Source organism: Coffea arabica, chromosome 8e (genome assembly GCF_036785885.1).
Source record: "Coffea arabica cultivar ET-39 chromosome 8e, Coffea Arabica ET-39 HiFi, whole genome shotgun sequence".
Classification (NCBI taxonomy): domain Eukaryota; kingdom Viridiplantae; phylum Streptophyta; class Magnoliopsida; order Gentianales; family Rubiaceae; genus Coffea; species Coffea arabica.
The window spans coordinates 49,947,074-49,957,813 of NC_092324.1; the positions used below are offsets into that span (position 1 = coordinate 49,947,074).

The following is a 10,740-nucleotide window of genomic DNA, read 5'->3' on the forward strand; positions in this document are numbered from 1 at the left end:
TCTGACTATTTCACTTAGTTTCCTTAAAGTTTTAAAACATTATACTTATCTCTCTTAATTTGACACTTTGGTAACCAAATCTTAAAATAAGGTCAAAAATTTAATGAATATCCTAAAATACCCTTATCTTATAAAGTTTAATTTATTTTTCTAAACAATTATAAAGTAATTTGACACAATTATTTAAAAAAAAGGAGTCTCTAGTTTTTCATGTTAATATTTGTTATTTAATAATCAATTATAACAATAAATCATTTGCCATGATAGGTTATTTTTTATAGTGTTTTATTGAAAATATAGATTCTTTATAAGATAGAGAAGAAAGTTATCTTGTGTTTTTTAAGTTTATGGACTATTTTTTAAAATAAAAGTTTATGAACTAGTTTAGTGATGGAACTACCACAGTTTGTAATGATTTTGAGTAATTTGTTTTAAATTATTGTTGATTTATTCTTGATTTTGATACAAAAAAAAGAGTTACAAAAAAATTGGATGATATTAAAAGTCATGCAAAAATTCCTAATTTAATGTTTGATCTGGATAGATATTAGTGACAACATTAATAGTTTTTCTACACTTCTAATGAAATATAAGAGAAATTAATAAGAAGGAAAAAGAAAAAAATTATAAAACCCATCTTTTGTATAAACATGGCAATAAGTAAATTTTATTAAAAATATTAAGGTTACTATTGTCGTTTTAAATCGGTAAGGGAGGTAGGTGTAATTTTTGAAACCTTAAAGGAGCTACATGAAATTATTAAAACCTTAGGGGAGGTTTCTGAAATTATCCCAAAATATATTAGCTATCGCCACTACTCAAAATACAGAAGGCGAAATTTGCATGGCCGATTTGACAAATTTTCCCAATCAATAACGGTGTTCAGATTCAGGCACGTTAGAATATGAGCTATTCAATCAATCCAACTCAATCTATCTGAGTCACGTAACGAAAACAATTCCATAAAGGGTCTGTCTGACATTGGACGCCCGTTAAGATTTACTTCAATTATTAAATTTTTGAAAAGGTATGACTAATCAGGAAGAAAGTATAAATACAAAAGAGAATAATAATTATTATTGGGGAAAATGACCTGTTTCACCCTTCACATTTCGCAAAAATATTCTTTTCATCCCTCACTTTTATAATGAAGCAAATTCGTCATTGGCATTTAAAAATTAAAGCTATTACATCCCTTAACCTAATTTTCAATCTGAATCAAACCATTCAATAACCCAGTAATAAATTTCAGAAATAGAATTGATAGATCACTCGGTCAATTTCATCATATTTACATGACATTTATTAAACCAAAAAAATAAAAATTATAACATAAAAGGCCATTCTTTGTCTTGGAATAGTAGAGTTTTTTTTTTTGGTAAATCTTTTCATGCACCGATAGTATATCCGCTTGCAAATCTAGATGTGTATCATAAATATAAATTTTGGTGTTTAAATTTAAATTGAAATGATATGGGGGTACATAAAACTATCAGTGTATACAATGATGATGTATGAAAGATTAATCTTTCTTTTTTATGTTATAATTTTTTATTTTTTCTTTTTGGGTTCATTAAATTTTACATAAATATCAAGTTGAGATAATCAAGTAATCTACCAATTACAGCCCCAAAATTTGTAATCAGGTTAATTGGTGGTTTGATTTAGATTGAAATTTGGGTTCAAGGATGTAAGAACTTCAGTTTTTAAATGTGAAGGACGAAATTGCTTCGTTTTAAAAGTGAGGGACGAAAAGAATATTTTTGTAAAATGTGAAGGATGAAACCGATCATTTTCCCTTATTATTGTGTATACATTCATGATAGATCGAATAGAATTTAAATGTGTTAAGGAGTGTCGGTTGGACACGAATTAAAAAAAACTCTTGCATTAATTAATTAATTTCAAAAGCCAAGTTTATTGTCCTTGAGCACTTTATTTGAACCATTTCCTTCGTAGTAGAAGTTCTATTACTTATTCGAGCATGTTATTCAGATTTTCATTTATTTGAATGTGCAATGAATCAAGTATTATTCAAATTTTCATATAAAAAAAAGTATTATTCAAATTTATTTTCTTCAACTTATAATTTACCTGTTTTTCAACACTAGTTTTCGTTTGATAATATGCACTGTTTTCAACACTAGTTTGAATATGCACTGAATCAAGTATTACTAAAAATTATTTTTTAACTTATAATTTATGTGTTTTTTAACACTAGTTTTCGTTTGATAATAATAAATTTTTATAAATATGTGTAAGTTTTCTCTTCCTATTCCTATCAATAAAACGTGAAACTTATCAAAAAAATCAATTAAAAAATAACAACAATAACTTCTAAGTAATCACACGTTCTTAAGATTTAAATTTTTTTTTTCTAATCGTCACAACCTCGAATCATCCTTTTAAAGGTAGAATTCTTTTAGGATAAAATACAGTAAACTCCCTTGTAGTTTTGCTGAAAGACAATTAGACATCTTATGATTTCAAAATATTCACATAAATTCTTTGTGGTTCAGACCAAAGTGGAATAGTATTTTTGTTTGGATACCCTATTTTTTTAACTAATATTTTGTTTGTATCATAAACACATTTTTCAATCCACTTTTTTATATTACCAATCATTTTTTTATCTCAAATACATTACATTACAAAAAGTGTTACTATTTTTTGACCTATTGTGATATCGATACCCATCGTTTGTTACTTTTTCTTCCTTTAAAAAAAAAAAAAAAAATTTCTGGTCACAGGGAGGAGGGGGAGAGAAGGGGAGGGGAGGAAAAAGGGAAGAGGAGCGAGGGAGATTTTTGGAAAGGGTGGGTGGGAAGGAAAAGGAAGGAGTGGTAACCGATAATAGTGGTAAGTGACGGTGGTGGTGATATGTGAAGAAAGGAAGATGGATAATTTAACAAAATTTTAAAATTGTCTCAAAAGTTCTAAAATTTGCAAAAATGCTCATTATAGTTAAGTCAAAAGTTTTAAAATTTGTAAAAGCATTCACAATAGTTAAATTAAAGGAATTTGAGCACAAAAAAAAAAGGAAAAATATTTAAAAAATAATAATATACTACATCACTTGCACCTTCCACGTCAGCTTAAAGTACAAGAGAGTTACGTGGACATTTCGAATTGTCATGTGAAACCACAACAGAGTTTATTGTAATTTTACCCTATATTACATCTTTCCGTGGGGTGTGATTTTCTTATTCTTGTTGCTCACTTAGCTAATGCCTAATAGTAGTAGGTGGTTTGAGTCCGGGTACAATGGCAACAATGTCCTTGAACAAAACCACCCACTGACAGTTTATGCCCGTATTATTCACATATTTTTACAATTTCCCACATTAATGTTGTATATAACTCTATTCACGTCGATTGACCACTATCAAACTGAACTTTACTTTCTCCCTCTGTCAAACTGATTGCCTCCCTTCATCCGCCAGTCATCTTCTCCAACCGCCCAATCCCCCAGCCCACAAAACCACCCACTGAAACACACATAACTTGCACACAATTGCATTCTTTCTATAACCCTTCACGCGTTTTTAATTTCTCACCCCTCCTCCCCCTCTATTAATTATAAACAGTTACGACCATTCAAAAAAAAAAGAATTGGTTAAATCTTTGCAAGAATATCCAAAAGAAACTGACTTTCTCTAACAAAATTAAAAACCCAGAAGTAGTTCTGGGTTTTTTTCCTTCAATAATTTGTCGGTTTTAAATTGGGTGTGGTGATGATGCATGGAATGGAGAATGGGGGGGCAGGCTGTGGGTTTGTGGTGGTGCCGGTTTTGGGTTGGAGAAAAGCAGGGGAAGAAAAGGAGGAGGACGCAAATGGGGATTATGTGAAATTGAAAGATGATGATGTGGAGGAAGGTTATGGTAGGGTAGCAGATATCGGAGAAGCGGTGGGGCCTGCATCATCATCATCATCTTCTTCTTCCTCCTCTCCTTCTTCTCGTTGCAGCAGATGCTGGTATTCTATTTGGTGGTGGGCTAAATTGATTCTTTTGGTGGGATTTGTATCAGTCTTGGCAGCTGTTTTCTTCAAATGGATTGGACCATTCTTTATGGACAAGGTTAAATAAAATTCCAGCTTGTTTTTTTTAAAATGTTTCTTTGAAGAAGAAAGATTAAAAGCATGCAACTTTATGGTTGGTGCAATTCAATAGATACAAGTGAATGTGTGTGTTTATGGGTATATATGTTGTCGTTGGTATGTCCTTGCACGCGGGCTTGATGCTGTTGAAGGGTTTTGATAATGACATTTATATTGATGTGCTGGTGTTTGATTGTCATATTTACTGGTTAAGTTCTTCTTTTGTATTAATTTCTCAAATTAGCAAGTTGTTAGAATTCAATCCTGATTGTTAAATTGAAACAGTGTTGAAAATTGTCTTCGTAGGCCAATTTGGACGTCTTTCATTGAACGATCTTTATATTAGCAGAGCAACAGCATAACATTGTCTACCCTTTTAGTATACAATTAATATATTACAGATATATATTTATCGATAATCCCCAGATACTAGTAGCATGAATTAGTTGTTTGTAGCTTTATTAACTTGTGGTGAAATTGTGATAGATATAGGTTTACTGGCTTGTAGAGATAAGAACATCAGCCCTTTGACATCTGGTATTTAATTGCTGTTATACTTTTACTGGCTTTTAGATATAAGTACGTCAATCCTTTGACATCTAGGTATTTATTTGCTCTTAGTACTTGATACATGTCAAATGAAAGTTTAGGAAGATAATTCCTGATAATAACTGGTGGTTTAATATTGAGACTGTGAATGCATACTTGTTATCTTCATCAGCTTTGTTAATCTGCATCTTGCTGTTCAAGCAATAATTGATGTTCGTGTTATAGCAATGGGCAGTGAGAAAGCTGGATGTTGAATTCCAATGTACACCATTGAGCAATAGTAATTTCTAACTTATAAGTTGCCTTTTCCAGGAGATCATCCCTGCTATAAATTGGGAAACTAAAACATTTAGTAGACCAGTTTTGGCACTTTTGGTTTTTGGTTCTGTGGCATTATTCCCAACCCTGCTTCTTCCATCTTCACCATCCATGTGGGTGGCAGGAATGACCTTTGGATATGGTTATGGGTTTTTGCTTATCATTGGTGCCGTGATCATTGGTGTTTCACTTCCATATTTCATAGGGTCTCTTTTCCACCATAAAATTCAGGTCTGTATCCTTTTATGAAGGATATTCTCCATTGCTTCGCTCTTCCATCTCTCTTATTTCAATTTTATCCACATTAGTGATTTTATTGCTTTGCTGTGTAATGAAGGGATTGCTGGAACGATATCCTAAAAGAGCTTCATTAATAAGACTAGCTGGTGAAGGGAATTGTTTTAACCAGTTCCGAGCTGTTGCCTTGATCAGGATTTCTCCTTTTCCATACATTATTTATAACTACTGTGCTGTGGCAACTGATGTTAAATATGTCCCTTACCTGTTGGGATCACTTGTTGGCATGGTACCAGAAACATTTCTTACACTTTACACGTAAGAATATTCTTTCTCCCTTTGCTCCTTGTTGTTTTACTGTATAATGTTTATTGGCTGGGCCTAGTTTGCTCTTGTAAGTGTGATGCATTTCTTGTCCAACACCAATGTACCCATGTAACTGCTTAGTGTACTTCTGACCTCATTTTACTTCTTTCTATAGTTGGTTAATGCCAATACTTAGATGTGCAACTGTATATGTTTGACCGTATCTACTATCTTTTTGACAAGCTCTGGGGTTGGTTCCTGATGTCTTCCGCTCTAAATGACAATGATTCTGCTAACTATTGGACAATAACATATATTTGGTAGCAGTCAGTAGCATATTTATTCATTACAAAATCATTGGATGACATTGTTGCTAGGGACTTGATGAATCTGTTTATTCTGGGTGGTTTGTTTCATGGTTGGTTCTAGTGTAATTCTCACTGATTTAGCTCATATCTTGATTGTAACAGAGGATAATGTAATTAGATAACTTCTGAAACAAAAAGCTCGTAACTTTGTATTGCCCTTTTTTGGGTCAAGTTTGTCAGAACCAAAACAAGGGCAATTCCCCTTCTCCAACTTGTAGTCACATAAAAGACAAGGTTTGAACTGGATCTAGGGGGCTTGGCGGCTTGGGCAATCAGGTAGAAGTAATATCTTTAAGACTAAGTGATGCTATAGTCCTATAGAACTCTTGAAACTGAGACACCTAAAAAAATTTGAACTGATGCTGGGTTGTTTCTGCTGTGACTGGGCAGTCAGGTAGAAGCAACATCTTTAAGACTAAGTGATGCAATAGTGCTATAGAAGCCTTGAGACTGAGACCCCTTAAAAAAATTTGAACTGATGCTGGGTTGTTTTTACTGTGAACGAAGTGCTTCTTTGATGGTCAATAGGGTGATTATGTCTTCATGTACAATCTATCTAAATCATGGTTTTGGCTACAGCAGCTATGCTCTTCATTGCTTTGGTATTTTAGTTGGATACCTTAACTGAAGAAGTTCATGAATTGATTGGCATTTGCTTTCATGTTATAATTGCTTTCTGTTCCTTCTGTCTCTTTGCTCTGGGCTTTAGCATCTTCTCGTTTGATGATTACTCATTGATCCCTTCCACATTTCTCATCCAGTGTAAAGCTTCAAGTTTTCAATTTTGTTGGCCCATTCCTTTATTCACCACTTCTCGACCTCTCCAGATTCTTTTCTGAATGTCTTAGCATATGACTATCCCCCCGGAATCCACAAGTGCAGACATTTGTGCTTTCGCATGGAAGAGTTTTGTTTGTACCGGTGCACTGTTCAACAAACCAGCCATCTAAAATTAAAGAACACAGTTGGACCAATTTTTATGGTGGCTAGGGTTGGGAAAAGTTGATTAAGTTGCAGTTTTCAAAATTAACCAAAATGTTGTATTATGAGGATAAAAGGCATTTAAAGTGATTTGGCTGTATGATGCTGGAAGGAAAGGGTTATTGCAGTTACCAGTCAGTAGATGCTAAGTAATGCTGCTTGTAAAGGCAATGGAAAGTTTTTAAGTCTAAGTGGCAGAAAAAGGTGCTTGTGAAAGAAGTAGCAGATAGGTTGAACGAACTTCTTAGAAAGGATAATAAAGTTTCAGTTTGTACAGTGTTCTAAAGTTAACTGTCTATGCAAAAGTAAAATCTCTTGGATGAAATAAAGCAAGCTTGGAGCTTGTGTTCATAAAAAGACTCCAGATTAATTTCAAGTTCTATGAAACTTTTGATTGTGTTTGCTTGGTATGCTGCTTCATCCCTTTACCTAGGTTTTTATTGAGGTAATTTTGTCTGTTATTTTTTTTGTTATGTGTTAATTTTGATTTACTTGAGTAATAGTATACTTTTTTGCAGAGGTATTTTGATAAAAACTTTAGCAGATGCTTCACATGATCGCCGTGCCTTGTCAGCTCCGCAGATAATTTTGAACCTTGTTGGTTTTTGTGCTACTGTGGCTACTACAGTAGTGGTAACAATCTATGCAAAAAGGAGGCTCAAAGAGTTGCAGAAGGAAGAAGAGCTTTTACTTCAGTGAGCCTGTGTTGTTTTCTTTCGGGACCAAAGAGTGAGATTGATTTGCATCCAGTTCAGGTTTGATTGGCATGTCTAGATGCAAATTGTTGCTGGATGGATTGTTATTGACTGATTACTCCATCCTTAATTTCGTGGTCAACTTTGTGGGGCTGTGTCCTGCATGGATTATTGGTGGATGATGGGGAATTGAGACAACCAGCTAACATGACTGATATTTATACCGAATTGTATAGTTGTCCCAAAATAAGGGAAAATCATAAATGAAGTTGATGTATGTAACATCATTGCCTCCAACCCCCAAATGGAAAAAACTAATCTCCCTCTCTCTCTCACGTTGCAACAGTCACTGTATATAATTAGAATGCCCCTTATGGTTGTAATAGAATTCAGGGTGTTATTTTGTTGGATTTGGAAGATAACAATTTTATTCGATTGTTTAGAGATATTATCAGTTGGACACCCGAGTTGCCTATATAAATTTGGTGAAGAATTTATTGTATCCTGGGGCAATTTAGGTAATCATTATATTGGGATTGCACTGAGTTTGCAGGTGCCAAGCTGCAAGGGCTGTCCGGAATTGTAATCCATTTCCAACACTATGAATTTAGCTTTCAGCTATATTACTTCTTGATCCTTTTTTTTTTTTTTTTCTCTCAAGTTAATCTTTTACGTCGCAGATGAAAGCCCTTACCCTCGAAGGAAGTCAGCCTAGTTATTCACCCTACCTTACCTCCTGTCCCTACTGGTCGAGTCTGAGTCTCTTTATCTTTTGCAAGATTTCAGCTTGTAGAGGATATGGAAATTGTGAATAACATTACTGCATTAGACTTTTTACTCGCGCTATGGATCTTTTATGTGCTTAGCGCATGTTGGAAAATCTGGCCTGCACTGGATGCGGAGAAGCATCGGGAAGCTGCTTTGGCAATTGGAAGAACCTTCTACTTGACAAAGAAGGGAGGGGGGAAAGATGCAGGAAGTTTTTCCTTAAATTCTTTCCTATATCTCTTTTGAAAATTGCCTCATGATAGCTTGCCTTATTTATTTGTCTTGGTCAATGTTAATGATGACTTGCTATCCCTATATGACTTGCTATCCTCTTTTATCGAGAATTAAGAAGGGAAGAAATGTCAAACTAGAGGCTATGTAAAAAACCCTTTTGGCTGGATCATCATGAATTCATTAGAAAGCAAAGAATATGAATGTCAGTCATGCCTTGATGATCTTCTTACCCAGTTTTCTTCCTCGCTTTTTCTTGGAATCCTTTTTGTGGTCCATCCGCTGTCTCAATCATGTTTACTGAGAAGGTGGAAGCTTTGAACCTTTCTTCTAATTGTGTAGTTTCACAGTTGCATTACAGATGGATGCAAGTTAAGTATTGAACATTGGTATTAGCGACTAAATGGTATTGGGTTTAAGTCTCCCCTTCTCACTCCCTGCTTGCCAAATTCCACTCCTCCCTGCTAATTTTTTTTTCCAAAAAAAAAAAAAGAAAAAAAAAACCTAAATGGGTACTTATTTGGAGCCCTTGATCAGTTAATTCAAAGTTGTAGTATACAGCCAAGACTAAGTGTAGGATGCTGAGGTTTGTTTTGCTGCAAGAAGAGACCGTTTTTTGTATATCAAAAAGCTTTTACATTTCTATGACGTTAATAAAAGCAGTATGGTCTATGAAAGATGGAACCAGGTTTCAACACTGTTTCATCCGATCTTTAAAGTTGATTGTTTATTCCCAGTAAGTCACAGGGATAAATTATAAAGTATAAAGATGACTGGTGGTTCCCATCCCATGCAACCACCGTCAAATTTTTATTTAACCAACCAAAAAAGAGAAGCTTCTGCAGTTGTCACATTCATGTTTTCAATTTCACAGTGAATTAAAGTGAGTAGGAAATGATCTTTTAGTTAGCAACATCTATCATATTGCCTTTACCAAAATTCCCATTATGTTTCTATCGCATTTATCGGTATTGGCATCTGGTGGTTTCTTTCCCGTTCATCATTGGACCAAATGAAGTTATATATGCTTGTCAGCAGCCAAATCAGATTAATTCCAGAAGGCCCACATGCAGATCTAATCTGTTCTTGGCTTTAGGAATAAATTCTCCAGACAAGTATTTTCATGTTCATAAACCACTTGAATTAATCTTGGTCTCAGAAAAAGTTTCAAAATTTCTTTTTACATGTAAAAAAAGGAACTTGAAGAAGCATCTTCACAAGTTGAGGAATGGAGTAAGAGCAACCTTGTCCTCGAGCTGAAGGCTGAATGAAAATGTGCATATGAGACAAAACCCACAAACATAATACAAACAAGAACGGGACCTTATTAACTGGCCAGAAACTTTTATGCACAAAGGAGTAGTAATACATGGTCAACAGCATTTTTGTAAATTAATGAGGGAATCCAACTGTACCCTGCAGGTGAATGGTTGTTCTTTGATGGAGTAGTACTGTTATGCTCGTGCGTTTGTTTGAAGAGGTCCATTGCAGCGCTCGATTGATTCTCTAGCTTCTTCCCGGAGCCACGGTACATTTTTACTGCTGTGGTAAAATACATTGCGTTATTGTTTTCTCTTGCCAAACTTGAAACCATTTTTATGAAACCAAGCATTCATCTTTGCAAACAATGGAAGAAACATCACGACTTAAGCACCATAAAAAGAGAGTTGAGCATAATAACCTTGTGAATAAGGGATCATATTTGGTTGAAAAATATTTGTTTTGTTAGCTCAGTATACGTTAAAAAGAAGAAGAAGAAGAAGTTGCATTGTTATTTCAATTATTTTTTTTAATCTTTTCAATCATTTTTTTTTGTTTACTGGTATTACATCACAAAAAGTGTTACAATATATTCTAAAAAATTTGTTTAACATAATCCTCTATCCAAACACAAATTCCACTTGCTCTTCTCCTTGTAAGCTCTAAAGTATATTATAAGGCAAAAAGGAAAGGGAAAAGAGTTAGGACCGCATAAAACGTCTTGGCGTGCACTCATTTGTCATCTAACTATGTAAGCAGAAAAAAAAAAAACCCTTAAAAATGTCAAAGAAAATCATCAGAAAGGAACTTGATTAGTAGTTAAATAGTACTGCCTACTTACTGATCAAGGATGGTGAAGTAATATGTAGCATATAATATGATCACCTTTAGATATAAGAGTACTCGTTCCCGTAACGCAAGGGAGGAT

General features: G+C 34.1%; 1 protein-coding gene across 1 annotated transcript; it reads left to right on the forward strand.

Annotated features, from left to right (window-relative positions):
* Positions 1-3,353: 3,353 nt before the first annotated feature.
* LOC113702842 (uncharacterized) lies at positions 3,354-8,174 on the forward strand. The gene is made up of 4 exons (XM_027224000.2): positions 3,354-4,079; positions 4,961-5,197; positions 5,304-5,521; positions 7,377-8,174. Exons 1-4 carry the CDS (start codon positions 3,735-3,737, stop codon positions 7,555-7,557), a joined length of 981 nt encoding a protein of 326 aa, XP_027079801.1. The 5' UTR covers positions 3,354-3,734; the 3' UTR covers positions 7,558-8,174.
* Positions 8,175-10,740: the final 2,566 nt, after the last annotated feature.

What these genes read in the sequence shown, in the direction of transcription:
- LOC113702842 (XM_027224000.2), top strand. Translation starts at nt 3,735, where the DNA reads ATGATGCATGGAATGGAGAATGGGGGGGCAGGCTGTGGGTTTGTGGTG. An exon ending in GACCATTCTTTATGGACAAG is followed by an intron (nt 4,080 to 4,960) that starts GTTAAATAAAAT and finishes TGCCTTTTCCAG; the next exon opens with GAGATCATCCCTGCTATAAA. An exon ending in ACATTTCTTACACTTTACAC is followed by an intron (nt 5,522 to 7,376) that starts GTAAGAATATTC and finishes ACTTTTTTGCAG; the next exon opens with AGGTATTTTGATAAAAACTT.